The 19,604-nt window shown below is 46.8% G+C and overlaps 1 protein-coding gene across 4 annotated transcripts in view; it reads right to left on the reverse strand.

Moving 5' to 3' along the window:
* pip5k1ca (phosphatidylinositol-4-phosphate 5-kinase, type I, gamma a) overlaps positions 1-19,604 on the reverse strand; it is a 145,595-nt gene that overhangs the window by 74,951 nt on the left and 51,040 nt on the right. For all 4 annotated transcript variants that reach the window (XM_038777887.1, XM_038777886.1, XM_038777889.1 and 1 more), the window contains exons 2-5: positions 11,265-11,296; positions 11,069-11,161; positions 9,497-9,627; positions 5,725-5,842 (exon numbers count right to left, since the gene is read on the reverse strand). In XM_038777887.1, the coding sequence (XP_038633815.1) occupies positions 5,725-5,842; positions 9,497-9,627; positions 11,069-11,161; positions 11,265-11,296 (374 nt within the window). The remainder of the gene's footprint in view (positions 1-5,724; positions 5,843-9,496; positions 9,628-11,068; positions 11,162-11,264; positions 11,297-19,604) is intronic.

The following is a 19,604-nucleotide window of genomic DNA, read 5'->3' on the forward strand; positions in this document are numbered from 1 at the left end:
TTTGTAACCCACTATTTTGATTAAGTATCAACTGTAACAAAGGTTAACTATAACTTGAGACTCGGACTGATCAACACTTTCTTCATCAGGCTAATGATTTTCTCTCCCTCCTTGCTTGGAGTAATGAAACGGAAACAACCTCCAAAGAAATAAGTGTGACTACCCAATATTATTACCCAAAAAGATCATTGAGGGCATTAAGAACCAAGTAAGCTACTGAGAAACCATTTTAATATTAAACAGGTTGGGTAATAGGAAATATGGTAGTGGCAGAGGTGGGAGGTGTGCATTATTTCCCAAGGTAGAAAACAAAGCTTGGTGCCAATGCTGGTAGCAACTTTCATTAGTGGATAGTACTTTTAAACCTTGAGTGGCACCTAGGTGGGTGCTTCCAAATGCATTTTTTTAGGGAAATTATCAAGATAGGTAATTACACTGTATTTAAACCACACCTTTTTGCTAAACAAAAATTAAACTGGGATGTTTTATAGGAGTGAAAATTCTCTCCAGGATGGCAGGTCCAGGTTTTGAGTATGATTTACATGCAGCATAGCCCATAGTGTTACCATATGGTAGGCATCAGAATATCCACTGTGGTTGAAAAAAATGTTATGGATTAGAAGTTACAGATTTATTGGCAACATAGATTATCATTGAGATCTTCCTGGGTTGACATTTCAGGGATGGGAATATTCATTATACAGTAAATGACATGAGCAGAGGGCATTTTTGAGCTTTTAAGTTGAATTCATTGTGCAAGGAAATCAAAATTATTAACAAAAATGTTACTGTGCACAGTAAACACCCAGTGGACATTTAATAATTGTTTTAGAATGAAAAACTAGCTCAGTTGGTAATTGTGCCATCATGGTACTGAGTCAGACAGAATAGGACAGGACAATCTCAATCTTAAAACTTAGTCTATACTAAGCTGATATTTTAAACTAATTGCTGCTTTCAAGTGCTCCAGTATTGGGTGGGAGTGGGGAAAATAAATCTGCCAAGGCTCCCATCCCCAATGATTATATCTGTGGTGTCTCTGAGGGAACGTTATATCTGTGAAAATGTCAGTTCAGATCAGGAGGTCCCAGATCCGATCCCGACTCCTGCTCAACTATCCACCCGGGTAGGCAATCGTCATCTGCCCCTGAACATGCACGCACGCACGCGCACACTGTTCGTAGAGTTAGTGTTCGTTTTAGCTTTTAGGATTGTTGCAGTAACAAAGCTACAGCTAACGTGAGAGTTTTCTTTAACTACAGTAAAGTTATTTAAGCATCATGGCAATTTGAAAATTTTCCAAAAGAAAATAAAATAAATTCACTCACTTTAGCTGGAAATTATAAGTTAGTTTACTAGTTTTACTCCATTGAACCACCTGCCTAGGCACAGCACAGGATGGTTTCTAATTTGTATGTGGAAATCTATAAACGGAAATATTTTCCATGGCCATTGTCAGTTTAATTTGATTTAAAGATAGTGATGGCAGCAGTGTATGAAAATGGGAGAAATAGATAATATGCGAGATCTATGGAAATTGCAGCAATTCTTATTAAAAGACACCAGTGAATATTTGAGATGTCAAGCATAATGGCAGGCACACTTCAACCATCAGCCATTAATATGATGAAATTGATCTGCAAAGGATATTTTCGTTGTGACCTTAATTGCTGTAAATTTTCATTGTGTGTGTGTGTGTGTGTGTGTGTGTGTGTGTGTGTGTGTGTGTGTGTGTGTGTGGGTGGGGGGGGGGGGGTGGGGGACAGCAGATTCATTTAACACATCGGTATCAATAGAAAAAAAAAACTACAGGAAAAATCAAATTTAAAACTATAAACTTGTATGAAACTCGTGCCTCAAATCTCCTTCACTCTTCACCTGCTGCACGCCTGCATTTAGACTCCTCACTCTCAACTACATCATTCAAAATGCTCTCGTCAGACGTAGTCCACATCAGAAAGGGCAAAGTTTTCAGTTCTACTGTTGTGATCTTGTATGTCCAATTGTTATGGACAGGGGAGAAATGGTTTCTCCCTTTCTCCAATCACAATGTTGGGGATACAGAGGAACAAAAAAATGTAGTCAAGATTCTGTGAAAATAGCAGGCTGTTGTGGTGGGTGATTTTAATTTTTCCCACATTGACTGGGACTCTTAGTGCCAGGGGTTCGGTGTGGCCAGAGTTTTTTTTGTTTTGAAACGTATGTTGATACTCCATCCAGGGTGGGGGCCTTACTTGGACATGGGATTGGGGAATCAGCGTGGCCAGGTGACCAAAGTTTCAGTAGGGGAACATTTTGGGAATAGTGATCATAATTCTACAAGTTTCCGAATATTCGCAGATAAGGATAAGAGTGGTCCTCGAGTGAGGGGAAAGCCAATTACAACAGAATTCAGCAAGAGCTGGTGGATTGGAACAGCTGTTTGAGGATAAATCCACATTTGATATGTGGGAGTCTTTTAATGACCAGTTGGATGCAGGACAGGCATTCCCTGCAAAAATGAAGGACAGAAATAGCAGGATTAGGGAACCATGGATGACAAGGGAAACTGTGAGGCTAGTCAAAAAGAAAAAGGAAGCATACATAAGGTCTAGGCAACTAAAAACAGACAAAAGTTTTGAAGAATATTGGACAAGTAGAAACCAACTAAACGGGGAGTTAGGAGGGCTAAAAGGGGCCATGAAATATAATTGGCAAGCAGGGTTAAGGAAAATCCCACGGCTTTTTTATACATTTATAAGGGGCAAGGTTGTAGCTAGGGAAAGAGTAGGCCCACTCAAGAACAAAGGAAGGAAGTTATGCATACAGTCAGAGGAAGGCAGCACGGTGGCGCAGTGGGTTAGCCCTGTTGCCTCACGGCGCCGAGGTCCCAGGTTCGATCCCGGCTCTGGGTCACTGTCCGTGTGGAGTTTGCACATTCTCCCCGTGTTTGCGTGGGTTTCGCCCCCACAACCCAAAGATGTGCTGGTTAGGTGGATTGGGCACTCTAAATTGCCCCTTAATTGGAAAAAAAAATAATTGGGTACACTAAATTAAAAAAAAAAATTAAAAAAAAAAAAAAATACAGTCAGAGGAAGTGGGCGAGATCCTTAATGAGTACTTTGTATCGGTATTCACCAAGGAGAGGGGCATGACGAATGTCGAGGCTGGCGGTGGTGTGTAAATACTCTTGGACATGTCAGCATAATGAAGGAGGAAGTGCTAGATATCTTAAAATGCATTAAGGTAGACTAGTCCCCTGGGCTGGATGGGATATATCCCAGGTTACTGTGGCAGGCAAGAGGGGAAATAGTTGGGGCCTTTGATATAATAATAGCCTTTATTATTATCACAAGTAGGCTTACATTAACACCGCAATGAAGTTACTGTGAAAATCCCCTAGTCACCACACTCCAGCACCTGCTCGGGTACACCGAAGGAGAATTCAGAATGTCCAATCTTTGCATCACCTTTGACCACTGGCTATTTTATTGTCCCTTTAAGAAGGGAAGCAGGGATAATCCAAGTAATTATAGGGCAGTGAGCCTGATGTCAATGGTGGGGTAGCTGTTGGAGAAGATACGGAGGGACAGGATTTATTCACATTTGGAAGTGAATGGACTGGTTAGCGATAGGCAACATGGTTTTGTGTGGGGAAGGTCATGTTTTACTAGCTTGATCGAGCTTTTTGAAGAAGAGGTGACAAACGTAATTGATGAGGGAAAGGCTGTGGATGTCGTTTACATGGACTTTAGTAAGACGTTTGACAAGGTCTCTCATGGCAGACTGGTACAAAAGGTAAAGTTGCTTGGGAGTCGGGGTGTGATAGCTAGATAGATAAAAGAACTGGCTTGGCAACAGGTGACAAGAGTAGCAGGACGGGAGTTTTTTCAGAATAAAGATCTGTAAATAGTGATGTTCCACAGGGATCAGTGCTCGGACCATTGTTATATATAAATAAAATGATATGGAGGAAAATGTAGATGGTCTGATTAGCAAGTTTGCAGATGACACTTGGGTAGAGTTGCAGAAAGTGAAGGGGGCTGTCAGAATACAGCAGAATATAGATAGATTGGCATTGGGCAGAGAAATGGCAGGTGGGAGTTCAATCCAGACAAATGCAAGGTGATGCATTTTGGAAGATCCCTTAGGAGCAGTGACATACAGAGGGATATGGGTGTTCAGGTACATAATTCCATGAAAGTAGCAATGCAGATGGATATGGCGATCAAGAAGGCATACGACATGCTTGCCTTCATCGGCCTAGGCATTGTGTGCAAGAGTTGGCAGGTCATGTAACAGTTGTGTAAAACTTGACTTAGGCAACATTTGGATATTGCTGCAGTTCTGGTTACCACACTACCAGAAGGACATGGATGCTTTCAAGAGAGTGCAAAGGAGGTTTACCAGGATGTAGCCTGGTCTGGAGGGTGTTAGCTGTGAGGAGAGGTTGAATAAACTCGGATGGTTTTCGTTAGAAAGACGGAGGCTGAGGGGAGGCCTGATTGAGTCTACAAATAGGTGAATAGTCAATCACTTTTTTCCAGGATGGAAGACTCAATTACAAGGGGACACAGGTTCATGAGGGGGATAGTTTAGGGGAGATGTGCAGGGTAATGGTTTCACACAGAAGGTGGTGCGTGCCTGGAACACATTGCCAGTGGAGGTGGTGGAGGCAGGCACGCAAATTTAAGATGCATCTTAATAGACACATGAACAGGCGGGGAATGGAGGGATACAGATCGTTTGGGCAATAAGTAGTAGGTCTAAGTAAGGAATCTGGATTGGCACAGGTTTGGTGGGCTGTCATGTATTTTGTTCCATCTCTTGACTGACCAGAGCAAATGTGTTTTAAATAGAAAAAAATGTTTTAACATCTTGAGTGCTGTAACTCTCAAGAACAGATAAAAGACAAGTTTTCTCAAGTTTAAAAGAAGGATAAATGTTTATTACTCAACTCCCGAACGTATTCACAACAGGATCCACTCACTCAAACACAAGAAAAGGTGAACATAAAAGAGGTAGCATGCACTTGAGTCCAACATTTCTCTGTCACCCTTGATTATTGAGAATTAGTTTTGCAATGTTCCAGGCCTGTGATTTCCATGTATCTTAATGAAGAAATGGAGGTTGGATGTTTATATGGATGAATTTGCAGTGACAAGTTTCTGGCTTCACTCCAGTCAAAGTGCAGTCGAACCCCTGCAGCAAAAACTTTATAATGTTCTTCAAATCATTAGGTAAAGACTTGCATCTAATTCTGTGCGTACTGCAAATTATAGGCAGTCTTTCTCTTGCTGGCCTGGATCAGTCTCACTCTCGGGCTGTTTGCCGCTGCTCTCAAAATATCTCTGACCAGGCTAGTTTCCAGCTTGGTGTGGTTCCATGTATACTGGCAGAAAACAAAGGGCCCACCTGACCTTTCAACTCCCATGCTGTTTCAAAGCAGTATGTCCATTATTCATTTTGTTTTCAAAAGTGAAGCATCCATTTTCTATAAATCCATGAGCGTGTTTGCGGAACATGACAGCATGAACACATAATATATATATATATATATATATATATATATTTTTTAAATCACAAAACCCACCCACCCACTTTACCTTCACTGAATCCCATGAGAATATGACATGCAATTTGCTAAACGGGAATCAGATTATTTTCTCATCTCAATCCCAATCCAACTGAAAAGCATATGCAGGACAGAGTCCAATGCCCAGCATTTAAAATAACTTCACTCACCAAATAGTCATCTGGTCGAATTCCAAAGAGTTCCCTAAAGTAACGAAATGCCACTGGAGCATAGGTCTTGAATCTGAAGTCAGGGAAATGATGCGCTGGAGTCAAATTACTACCTTCACTGTAAATTAAAAGAAATCTTGAGTTTCAAACATTGTATAACACTTACAATATGCAGCTAAATGCAATCCCAGTTTCTAGCAGTCCAAGAAAGCACTGATGAAATGAACAACATGCCTCTCTGCATTTGAACCCGCTGACAATAGTACACATTAAGCAGTAAACAGTACCAAATGCTCCAAAGGGCTCATTCGAGTCCATACACTACTACAAATTTTACATACACATAGATGCATTAAAATATCTGATTCCAGCGTAATGAATTCCCATTAAATTTTTCTTTCATGCAGCAATTTAGTAACACTATCTCTGGAGATCTCAACGAATCACTGAATGATTCAGACATTAGTTCACGTAAAATCCAATCTTATTATGGTTTGTTTTAAAAAGATTTTTAGGGGCTGGTTTAGCACAATGGGCTAAACAGCTGGCTTGTAATCCAGAACAAGGCAGCAGCGCAGGTTCAATTCCCGTATCGACCCGGAATGTGGCGACTAGGGGCTTTTCACAGTAACTTTATTGAAGACTACTTGTGACAGTAAGTGATTATTATTAGTAGTAGTAAATAAATTAGAATACCCAATTTTTTTTCCCAATTAAGGGGCAATTTATTGTGGCCAATCCATCTAGTCTGCACATCTTTGGGCTCTGGGGGCGAGATCCACGCAAACGCGGGGAGAATGTGCAAACTCCACAAGGACAGTGACCCAGGGCCGGGATCGAACCCGGGTCCTCAGCGCCGTGAGGCAGTAGGGCTAACCATTGCGCCACCGTGCCGTCCATCTTATTATAAAGTAATTGAATTATTACAACAATTTTCTTCAGGATCACCATCACAGAATCACTCGTGTTTAATCTCACTATGCTAATTTAATTTTTTTTTTAGTGCAACAAACACAAACTCAGTAATAAAAGTAAAAATGTTTCAAAAACAAAAAGCCTAAATAAATAACTGATCAGTTTGAGGAAAATACCTGGACTATTCGTTACATACTACTTGGTCATAATTAAAATTTGATGACGATCAGCGCTGTAATCAGATTAATAAAACGAAAATTGAGCAACTACCGGTGACTTGGATGTGCTGAGTGAATGCACGAAAGGTGGTTCTCCTCCTGAGAATTTGGATTTAAGCACTTTTAATCAAAAATAACCTGTCAGAATTGGGGAAATCCCCTCCCCTCTTCCAAAGCAATAGAACTAACGATGCCCAGCAGTAGCAGTTCCAAGGTCTGAAAAGAGACGAAAGGCAACAAAAGCCTGGAGAAGTGAACAGAGGAAATGGCGAATGCACTAGGTGATGAGCACCCAACTGCACCCGACTGAGGGGGACCACCAGACCGAGCACTGAGCTCCCACATGTTGGTGGGCAGGTGGAGGGAGTTCCTCATGCAGGTGGCCCTGGACAAGGCAGAGAAGCAGCTGGAGGCCGAGAGGAATACGATAAAGGAACTGGAGGCCTCAACGGACCAGAGCAACCCGTTTGTCGCACTGGAATTGCAGGTGGCAAGGTTGGTGACAGCACAAGGGACCATAATAAATAAAAAAAATCACAATTGAAGATTTTGAAAACTTATCTGCTGTAGAGTAGAGTAAGCTTTGTCAGTGTTCATGTGTTTCGCAGTTGTTTTGAGAGTTATGACTGTTACAATTTTATCATTGTTAGTGAACCAGATTTGGATTTTTAAACAAAAATTGTATTATTTCCCTTTCTCTTTTCTTTTTTAAATTTAGTGTACCCAACGATATATTTTTTCCAATTAAGAGGTAATTTAGCGTGGCCAATCCACCTAACCTGCACATCTTTGGGTTGTGGGAGTGAAACCCACGCAGGCATGGAGAGAATGTGAAAACTCCATAGGGACAATAACCCAGGGCCGGGATAAGAACTCTGGTCCTCAGCGCCGCAGTCCCAGTGATATCCACTGCACCACATGCCGCCCTCTTATTTTCCTTTTTCATTTGATAAATGTACTAATAAAAGGGATATGAATTTAATCCATTTTTCCTGGTCTGATCTTGTCTTCGACATATAGATGAAGTTCAGAAAAATCAGAAATGTAATCAATTCAACGTGTATGGGGCAGCACGGTGGCGCAGTGGGTTAGCCCTGTTGCCTCACGGCGCCGAGGTCCCAGGTTCGATCCCGGCTCCGGGTCACTGTCCGTGTGGAGTTTGCACATTCTCCCCGTGTTTGCGTGGGTTTCGCCCCCACAACCCAAAGATGTGCAGGCTAGGTGGATTGGCCACGCTAAATTGCCCCTTAATTGTAAGAAATTAATTGGGTACCCTAAATTTAAAAAAAATTCAACGTGTATAACACATCGGCCTATACACAGAAAAATATGGTACTTTTGAAGTAGTCATTGTGCAGACAAATGTGGTAGCGAAATCAGTAACAGCAAGGTCTTGTAAACAGGAGGTTAGATGTAGAAACAATTAATCTTTAAACACAAGAAAGGTGAACAAATCTTGCACCTGATGTCAGTCTGGTTCAGTGCGTCAACAGTCACCTCTGAATCAGATAATTGCGAGTTACAGCCAGACTACAGGGCTGGGATTCACCGTTTGAGAGACTACGTCCTGATGCCAGGACTGAATCGCAAGTGTTCTACATTGACGAAAGTGGTGCTGGTCCTGGAGTGATTCAGGACCAGTTAGTGGGCGATGGACCCGTTAGTGGTCATCACCGGCGCCACATGGGAGTAGTGCAATTCCTAGGGGGGGGCGGCCGGAGGAGGGGTGGGGGGTGTCTCACAAGTGAGTCTCACCATTGGTAATTCCTCCTGGAGGAGACAGAGCATTGCTGGAGGCCCAGAGAATGCCAGTGCAGACCCATTAATGATATGCCACAGTGTTGACTGTGCAATTTGCATGCCCACACCAGCGTGCAGTGTAGAAACCATTCATGCCCCTGTCGAGGGACTAGAGCATGGCATTCTGTTCGGCTCCCAACGCCGGCCAAGTTTTCCTGCTGATGTGCGATTCTCCACACAATGTTTCCCGATTCAGACAATGGACAAAGAATCCTGTCCCAGATTTGAGCACATTATTACATGATCACACTGACAATTCTGTTTGCGAGCAACAGAGAACAGTATTATTGAAGTGCAGTCTCCTAGATCAAGCATTCAGCCAAGGCACTGGCGCTTTAAAAATGCCACAACACTATTTGAAGAAGAACATGGAATTTTTCTTCTTGCCCTGGCCAGCATTGTTCTCCTAACAATTAAACTGATAATTCATTTCATTTGATGATTGTGGGATGTTGCAATGCCAAACTGACTGTCACATAGCACAGGGCTAAAGAGTTGGCTTTTAAAGCAGACCAAGGCAGGCCAGCAGCACAGTTCAATTCCCGTATCAGCCTCCCCGAACAGGCGCCGGAATGTGGCGACTAAGGGCCTTTCACAGTAACTTCATTTGAAGCCTACTTGTGACAATAAGCAATTTTTATTTCATTTTCATTTCATTTTCACGTTTGACTCCATTGCAGTAACTGAACTTCACCTCTGGTTCGATGTCAGTAGTTAAAGTGCTTAGCAACTAAAATTGTTACAGAAACAATCCTAATTAAAAAAGGAGTGAGAAGAGTTACATGATTTAATTAATCACTTGTGCCCAAAAATTTTACTTGCAATAAAGACCGACTTGCCTGGGAAAGAATATGCTTTCAACTACGTAGAAGTCTTGCATCAGTACATCTCTCTCAGGTTTTGAACTGAGGTTTCCTACTGTGTATCCAATACCCAACTGAATGGCTCCTTTAAGAGTGGATGAGGTTGTCTGCAATACATGCATGTCAGGTTAACCTTAAACTATACAGCCCGGCTGGTCAGTATACTTAGTTCCCAGAAGCTTGGCTAGATTTTGAGTAAAATCAACAAGAAATAGAACTTTTTAAAAGGGCAACAGTTGATTTTATTGCTGTGAGAATGCTAGCCAAAAGTAAAGACACTGCAGATTGCTTATCAGAAACTGCTTATCAGCTTAGCACAAATGTTTCAACTGTATACATATCTGTATTATCTTTAATAGAAACAACAAAGCATCGACAAAAGAACATTTTTATAGATAAGGCTTTTATAAACAGGGTGTCCCATAATTATCTTGTTTTAGTCATTAACACTCCTCTTTGAAGGCACGATTAAGTTCAACCATTTGATGGCCTTGACTTGGATTATGTATGAGACCAATAGGCAGGAATCCTGTAATAAACTTATAAAGGCAGGTGTCTAAATTCATCTCTCAACACGTCAAACATGTTTGACGTTTTGTACAATATTTTTATGTTAGAAATGAAGGACATAAATCAAAGGAAGGTTGAATTCAATTTAATGACTATATTTCATGCCATCCAACCAAAACAACCGACAAACATTGGTGCAAAAACGTATGGGACTTATTTTAAATAATTATTCAGTGCATCACTTAAATTGCTAAACTTTCAAGCGCATGCACTTTCCATCCCAAAAGTCACAGGTTTGTGTCTGAGTAGATAAAGAACCATCGGGGGGACACGCCGATGCAGAAAAATTATATAAACTTTCAACTGGATCATAGACCGCATGCAAACATCAGTGATATACAGTAACCGACATGGACCAGCTTAGTGAAATGATCTGAGTCTCCAACTGGCATGGTTACTGAAAGTTAAGGTTCTTAGTATAACCTCAACTCCACTTGATCCTGAAAGCATTGCGGATAATTGCACTCAGTGATTCCTTTTTACCTTGTAACTACAGAAGATGGTTCAATTAATGCAAATAAAAGGCCTAGCACTTAACTACAGTGCCTCAGATAGACTTACATGGTTAAAATTACTCAAGCCAAGTTCTGAAAGGTAAAAATGCTGGCCGGGGGAAAAAATACAGATCATTAAGAATTCAACAGATAACAGATTAACATTTTAGGTTAGAATCCAAGCTTCTCAATTTGAAATATTAATATTTTTCCCCCTTTTCAGATATTGATGGGTGTGGCACATTTCCTGCATTTTAGCCATCGTTTCCAATTTAAGATTTAAAAGTTATTCTTTCCATCTCAGCAACGTAAACAATTGCTCAGATTTAGCTGTACGGCGCTCCCCTTTGAAAAGTTATATTGGGCAAATGGGCAACTCTATTTGCCTGACACTACAGTAATTATGATCGTATAATGGACACAAGAGTCTAGAAAAGCCTGTTTACTTTCAATTAAATTTATATATGATGCAATGGCTGAATACCTTTTTGTATGTAGTCTCACCAGAAGCATCTACTCCCCTGTGCCCAATCTTTTTGCCTGCAGGTGCATCTATATTTCCAGAGGAAGAGGGCATCTTGAAAATAATACAAAATATAAAAGATGTTAGTTACACATGTACCAATTATTACTGATTTTATCTGTGAGAAATTTGTAGTATAGCTGCAAATGCTGCTCACCTCAGCCAGGCCTGTTTTTGTACTGAACAATTCTGTAAGTGAAGAGAAAAACAAAACAAATTACAGCATCAGACATGAGCAGGAAATAAGACTTTAAAAATTAAGATATAGGAACAGGAGTAGGTCATTCAGCTCCTCAAACATGTTGTGCATCAAGTTAGATCAAGATTGATATGTATCAGCATGCCTTTGCTCCAGTGATTTTTTTTAAAAACTATCAGATATGAGCAGACACAAGTCATGTCCTGTTCACCTGAAGGTGGTGGACCATACTGTTAGACTCCACAGGCAGTGGAAGCCCTCCAATGGGACCATTTGTTATATCGCAGAAGGTCCTTGCACTAAGATAGACAATCACAGTTCAGTCTGACCATGCCCTCAAAGAATACACGTGTGTGAACATGACTGTATAGCAATCATAAGACAGAATTCTGGATGATTTTCTTTACCTCACCAATTCAGAGATATTGGGAATAATTGCATTTCCTCAAGTTTTGGTGTTGAGATTAGCCAACTTGGACAGGAGCTGCTTTTGGATTCTATGTATCAGATAGTAAACTTACTTTTCAAGAACATTCAACGTTACTGAACTGATTTCCACATTTAATAACTCAATCATTTTAGCCCAATATGCAATAACTTTGGCCAATGAATGAAACTCAATTGTCAAACTGGAAGTTAGATGAAGCACCAAGAACTGCAGCAGTATTCAGGGTCATGTTCAAAAGGTTATTGAGCCATTTAAAGGTCTTATCAACCAGGAAATCGGGAAGTAAACAAGTTCCAATGTCTTGTGATAACTAGCACTGGATATTTTTTGCAGAAAACTTCAGAAAGCAAAAAAGTTCCGCTCAATAAATGTTTTATAGTTAGCAAAAATTAGACATCATAACTGTCGATAGCTTCTACTTTGAGCCGTTAGAACCATGTCCCACGTTCAATGGTCAAAATATTTACATATTTACTACAGCAGGGACCAGCTTGGTTAAAATTATCAGGGCAAGGGGTTTCCGGTGGCGGCTATGAGGGAGTAAGTCGCACATTTGGTGGCTCTCGCTCCGGTCTGACTTTAAGACCTTTTTCCCCCGACTTTTTTGAACTTTTGAGCGCTGGAGTGAAAAGCAATAGCACTCTAGATCTGAATCCATACAGAGTAGTATGAACTTAAGGAGCAGAAGGGAGCAAAAACAGGCGAAGAAGGGGCTGAACAAAGGTGGTGTGGAAGCTCAAGTGGAAGGAAAAATGGCCGATGAACGGACCATGGAAATGACGGTCCAGGCTGCACTGGACAACATGCTGCAGGTCATGAAAGAGAGCTTCGCAGCACTGAAGTGGGATAATTTGGAACCGCTCCAGAAAGCGGTGGAGCGACTTGACCAGAGGCTGGATGCTCAGGATAAGAAGGTCCAGGCACTGGAGAAGACAGTGGAAGAGCAGGCGGATTTCCAAACGGTAGTGGACGTGGAAATTAGTAAGTTGAAGGAGCAGCAAGCAAGGCTGATGGACAAGCTGGAGGACCTGGAAAACAGGTCTCGCCAGCAGAATCTGAGAATCATTGGGCTCCCGGAGGGGGCCGAGGGAGTGGATGCCACAGCATATGTGGCAGACATGCTGCAGAAGCTGGTGGGGGATGATTTCTTCTCGCGTCCGTTGGAGCTGGACAGGGCACACAGTGCAGGCGAGGCAGCCACGAGGGGGGGCTCTGGGAGGCGCTGAAGGCGGTGGTGAGAGGGGAACTGATCTCAATCCGAGCCCATAGGAACAGAACGGATAGGGCCGAGATGGACAGACTAGTGCAGGAGATGACACGGACGGATAGGGAATATGCGGACTCCCTGAGGGTAGAGCTACTTGGGGAGCGACGGAGACTGCAGGCGGAGCTGGGAGCACTATCCACTGGGAAGGCCGTAGAGCAACTCAGAAAGGCCAGGGGCGCGGTGTATGAGTATGGAGAGAAAGCCAGCAGACTTAGGAAGAGGGAGGTGGCTAGGGAGATAGGGAGATAGGGACAGTAGTGGACGGGGCAGGGAACCGGGTGGGAGACCCGGCAGGACTGAACAGGGTATTCAGGGACTTTTACAGTAAGCTGTATACCTCGGAACCCCCCCCCCCCCCCCCCCCCCCCGCCGCCCCCAACCCCACGGGACCGGAGGGGATGAGGCGCTTCTTAGATGGGCTGACCTTCCCAAAGATCGGCAGGGGGATGGTAGACGGGCTGGGGGCCCCGATCAGAGCTGAAGTAGTTATGGGGGGCCTGAAGGCCATGCAGTCGGGTAAAGCCCCGGGGCCGGATGGGTATCCAGTGGAGTTCTACAAAAAGTTTGCGGGTATACTGGGGCCGGTGCTGGTTAGGGTGTTTAACAAGGCGAGGGACAATGGGGTGTTACCCCCGATGATGTCGCAAGCCACCATCTCGCTGATATTAAAACGGGATAAGGATCCGGAGGTCTGTGGGTCCGATAGGCCAATCTCCCTGATTAATGTGGACGCTAAACTGATGGCCAAGATCCTGGCGTCCAGAATCGAAGACTGTGTACCGGACGTGATTGTGGAGGACCAAACGGGGTTTGTTAAGGGCAGGCAGCTAGTAGCCAATCTAAGAAGGCTACTCAATGTGATTATGATGCCCCCGGAGGGCAGAGGTAGTGGTGGCAATGGATGCCGAAAAGGCTTTTGACCGGGTGGAGTGGGACTATTTATGGGAGGTGCTGGGACGGTTTGGGTTTGGAGAGGGCTTTGTGGACTGGGTTAAACTGCTATATCAGGCCCCGGAGGCTAGTGTAAGGACGAACAGGACGACATCTGAGTATTTTAGACTACATCGAGGGACAAGACAGGGATGCCCCCTCTCTCCACTGCTGTTTGCGTTGGCCATAGAACCACTGGCAATTGCTCTGAGAGGGGCAAGGGGATGGAAGGGAATGGTCAGGGGGGGGATAGAACACAAGGTCTCGCTCTACGCTGACGACCTGCTTTTGTATGTGTCAGATCCAGTGGCAGGGATGGATGGGATTATGGAAATCCTAGGGGAGTTTGGCCAGTTTTTGGGCTACAAGTTGAACATGGCAAAAAGCGAGATGTTTGTGGTGCAGGCGAGGGGTCACGATAATAGGCTGAGGGAGCTACCATTTAGGCTGGTTGGGGAATGTTTTAGGTATCTAGGGATACAAGTGGCACGCGACTGGGGTAAGATGCACAGGTTGAACTTGTCCAGGCTAGTGGAGAAAATGAGCAGGTTTCGGAGGTGGGATGCACTCCTGCTGCCATTAGCAGGGAGACTACAGACGGTGAAAATGATGATTCTCCTGAGATTTCTGTTTATTTTTCAGTGTCTCCCTATTTTCATTCCGCGGTCCTTCTTTAAAGGAATCAATAAAATCATCCTGGGATTTGTTTGGGCGGGGTGGTCCCCGCGGATAAAGAGGGGGATGCTGGAACAGAACCGTAACGAGGGAGGGCTGGCGTTGCCGAACCTCAGCAACTACTATTGGGTGGCTAACATAGCCATGATAAGGAAATGTATGGTGGGTACGGGGTCGGTTTGGGAGCAGGTGGAGGCTGCTTCGTGCAGGGGCACCAGCTTGGCAGCCCTGGTCACGGCTCCTCTGCCGTTCCCGCCGGCCAGGTACTCCACCAGCCCTATAGTGGTGGCGGCTTTGCAGATTTGGGGCCAATGGAGGAAGCATGCGGGGGAAGTGGGAGCATCAGTCTGGTCCCCCAATATGTGACAACCACGGGGAAGGTGGATGGCGGGTTTCAATCTTGGCGGAGGGCGGGGTGGGAAGGATGGGCGACTTGTTCCTGGAAGGGAGCTTCGCGAACATGAGGGCGCTGGAGGAGAAGTTCGCGCTGGCGAGGGGGAATGACTTTCGGTACTTGCAGGTGCGGGATTTTGTACGTAGACAGGTCCCGTCCTTTCCACGCCTTCCACCAAGGGGGATCCAGGACAGGGTAATTTCAAGGGATGAGGTAGGAGGGGGGAGAGTCTCAGATATTTATAAGGAGCTTAGGGGAGCGGAGCACACAGGGACCGAGGAAATGAAACTTAAGTGGGAGGAGGAGCTTGGTGGGGAGTTGGAGGGAGGCGCATGGGCAGACGTTTTGAGGAGGGTAAATGGAACTGCAACATGTGCCAGGCTCGGTCTGATTCAGTTTAAGGTGGTTCACCGGGCCCACATGACCGTAGCCTGGATGAGCAAATTCTTTGGGCTGGAGGACAAGTGTGCTAGATGTGGGGGAGGACCAGCGAACCATGTCCACATGTTCTGGGCGTGTCCAAAACTCAGGGGATACTGGCAGGGACTTGCGGACGTCATATCCCGGGTACTGAAAACAAGGGTGGCGATGAGTCCAGAAGTGGCGATTTTTGGGGTGTCGGAAGACCCGGGAGTACAGGAGGGGATAGAGGCCGACGTTCTGGCCTTTGTTTCCCTGATAGCCCGGCAACAAATACTGTTGGCCTGGAGGGACTCAAAGCCCTCAAAGACCAAAGTATGGCTGTCAGACATGGCAAGCTTTCTCGGCTTGGAAAAAATCAAGTTCGCCTTACAAGGATCACTATCGGGGTTCGCCCAGAGGTGGCAACCATTCATCGAAGTCTTCGCGGGGAACTAATCGTCCGGGGGGGGGGGGGGGGGGGGGGGGGGGGGGGGGGGGGGGGGGTAGAATAGTGTAGAGTAGGGGGGAAGACTAGGCGGGTCTATCTGCGAGAGTGGTACTGTTATTCGCACTATGTCTTTTGTAATTGGTATCTGCACACTAATGCATATTGCTACTGTTTACAATGCCGAAAATACCTCAATAAAATTGTCTGCTAAAAAGATTATCAGGGAACAAGCTGCTTGAGACCCAGACAGCCCAGGGGGTGGCCATTCAGGAGTTGCAGCGGCAGGCCACTGAGCGGGAGGAGGAGGCCGTGGTCCTCGTGGGGAAGGTGGAGTTGCATGAGGCACTTCACAAAAAGTGGCAAGACCGCTTGGAGGAGCTGGACGTTCGCACGAGGCGAAAGAATTTGAGGATCCTGGGCCTGGCGGAGGGGTCAGATCTTCCATCTTATGTGACCACGATGCTGAGCTCGTTGATGGGAGCGGGGTCCTTCCATTTGCCCCTGGAGCTTGAGGGAGCCCATAGAGTGCTGGCCAGGAGGCCCAAGACAAGTGAACCCCCGCGAGCGGTGTTGGTGCGGTTCCATCGATTCAGCGACCGGGAGTGTGTGCTGCGCTGGGCCAAGAAAGAGAGGAGCAGCAAGTGGGAGAATTCGGTAGTGCGAATCTACCAGGACTGGAGTGCGGAGGTGGCTAAGCGGCGGGCCGGGTTTAACTGGACGAAGGCGGTGCTGCATGCCAAGCAGGTCAAATTTGGAATGCTGCAGCCTGCGCGTCTGTGGGTGACATATAAGCACCGGCACCACTACTTCGAGTCCCCGGAGGCGTGGGCCTTTGTACAGGCAGAGAAGCTGGACTCGAACTAGGGTCTGGGGGCTGCGGGGTCCGGTGTACTATGATCGTTGCTGTTTCTGCTGTTGCTGTTTTTGTAATTTTGACATGTGTTTTCTATGCTGGTTTTTTGCTCTGTTTCCGGGTGGGTCTGTTGGGTATGGTTTTGGGTTATGTGGGGAATGTTGGGGGTTTGTTTTATATTTTCTCTTCTGTATGGGGCTGGGGGATGGGGTGGAGCTGCGTCAGAAGGGTGGGGTGGGGCAGTGTGCAAGCGCGGGCTTTCCTCTGGTTTCCCGCGCTGCGGGGCAGAGGGGGTGGAGCTGGCGGTGTGGGTGTGGCCTCTACTGGTTTTTTCCCGTGCTGAAGCGGTGCCAAGGAGGTGTGGCAGGAGATGGGGATGACCCCATTTCGGGAGGGGCTGGGTTTTGGCGGGAGTTGCCAGGTCCAGCAGAAGTCAGCTGACTCACGGAAGTACCATGGAGGGTGCGTCGAGGCTAGGAGGGGTCCTAGCCTTGGGGGGGGGGGGGGGGGGGGGGGTAGAGGGGAGGCGGTATAGTCATGGGGGTCGGGCAGGTGCGAGCAGTCGATGAGCTATGGCTAGTCGACGGGGGCGGGGTGCCCTCTGATCCGGCTGATCACCTGAAACGCGAGGGGGCTAAATGGGCCGGTTAAGAGAGCTAGGGTATTTTCTCATTTGAAGGGGCTGAAGGCGGATGTGGCTATGCTCCAGGAGACCCACTTGATGGTGGCGGACCAGGTTCGTCTGAGGAAGGGGTGGGTGGGGCAGGTTTTCCATTCAGGATTAGACGCGAAGAACCGGGGGGGGGGGGCGATTCTGGTTGGGAAGAGGGTGGCTATCGAAGCGTCTGAGGTGGTGTCGGACAAGGAGGGCAGATATATTATGGTGAAGGGTAGGCTGCAGGGAGAGAAGGTGGTGCTGGTTAATGTGTCTGCCCCGAATTGGGATGATGCTGGCTTTATGAGGCGCATGTTGGGCCGCATTCCGGACCTGGAGGCAGGGGGCCTGATCATGGGGGGAGACTTTAACACAGTGCTAGATCCCCCACTGGACCGGTCCAGTTCAAGGACGGGTAGGAGACCGGCGGCGGCCAAAGTGCTGAGGGGGTTTATGGACCAGACGGGGGTGGTGGATCCCTGGAGGTTTGGGAGGCCGAGGGAGTATTCCTTTTTCTCCCATGTACATAGGGTTTACTCCCGAATAGATTTTTTCATACTGAGCAGGGGATTGATCCCGAAGGTACAGGATGCCAAATATTCGGCCATAGCAATTTCAGACCATGCTCCGCACTGGGTCGATCTGGAGATGGGGTAGGCACGGGATCAGCGCCCGCTCTGGCGCCTGGATGTGGGGATGCTGGCTGATGAGGTGTGTAGGAGGGTCCGGGGAAGTATTGAGGGGTATCTTCAGACCAACGACACGGGGGAGGTCCGGGTGGGGATGGTCTGGGAGGCTCTGAAAGCAGTGATCCGGGGGGAGCTGATTTCAATCCGGGCCCAGAGGGATAGGAGGGAGAGGGAGAGACTGGTGGGGGAGCTCCTGGACGTGGATAGGAGGTACGCGGAGGCCCCAGAGGAGGGGTTGCTGGGGGAACGGCGTAGTTTGCAGGCCAAGTTCGACTTGTTGACCACCAGAAAGGCGGAGACACAGTGGAGGGCGCAAGGTGCGGTATACGAGTATGGGGAGAAGGCGAGCAGGATGTTGGCGCATTAGCTCCATAGGCGAGATGCGGCTAGGGAAATTGGTGGAGTGGCGGATAAGGGTGGGAATGTGGAGCAGAAGGGGGCAGAGGTGAAGGGGGTCTTCAGGGACTTCTACGAAGAACTGTACCTGTCGGAGCCACCGATTTGGGGGGGGGGGGGGGGGGGGGGTGTGGAGAGCTTCATGAACAGACTACGTTTCCCAAAGGTGCAAGAGGAGCTGGTGGAGGGGTTGGGGCCGCCGATAGAGTTGGAGGAGCTAGTCAGGGGGATTGGTCAAATGCAGTCAGGTAAGGCGCCGGGACCGGATGGGTTCCCGGTGGAATTTTATAAAAAGTATGCGGATCTGGTGGGCCCCCTGTTGGTGCGAGCTTTCAATGAGGTATGGGAGTGGGGGGCTTTGCCCCCGACGATGTCACAGGCACTGATCTCTGATGCTGAAGCGGGATAAGGACCCCTTGCAGTGTGGATCATACAGGCCAATCTCGCTCCTCGATGTTGACGCTAATTTGCTGGCGAAGATCCTGGCCACCAGGATAGAGGACTGTGTGCCAGGGGTTATACACGAGGATCAGACAGGATTTGTCAAGGGAAGACAGCTCAACACGAATGTGCGGAGATTGTTAAATGTTATTATGATGCCGGCGGTGGAGGCGGAGGCAGAGATAGTGGTGGCGCTGGATGCAGAGAAGGCGTTTGATAGTGTTGAGTGGGGGTACCTGTGAGAGGTGCTGGAGCGGTTCGGATTCGGGGAGGGGTTCATCAAATGGGTGAGGTTGCTCTATGAGGCCCCGATGGCGAGTGTAGTTACCAATGGAAGGAGATCAGGCAGGGGTGCCCCCTGTCCCCCTTGCTTTTTGCACTGGCGATAGAATCTTCGGCTTTGGCGCTGAGGGAGTCGGGGAGGTGGAGGGGTCTGGTGCGGGGTGGGGAAGAACATAGGGTATCGCTGTATGCGGACGACCTGCTGTTTTATGTGGCGGACCCAGAGGGGGGAATGCCGGGGGTGATGGAGCTGTTGGCTGAGTTTGGAAGCTTCTCGGGCTATAAGTTAAATCTAGGCAAGAGTGAGGTATTTGTAGTAAACCCGGGTGATCAGGAGGGGGGAATTGGGAGGCTCCCGTTTAAGAGGGCAGTGAAGAGTTTCAGATACCTAGGGGTGCAGGTGGCCAGGAGTTGGGGG

The sequence above is a fragment of the Scyliorhinus canicula genome, chromosome 18 (genome assembly GCF_902713615.1).
Source record: "Scyliorhinus canicula chromosome 18, sScyCan1.1, whole genome shotgun sequence".
Lineage (NCBI taxonomy): Eukaryota > Metazoa > Chordata > Chondrichthyes > Carcharhiniformes > Scyliorhinidae > Scyliorhinus > Scyliorhinus canicula.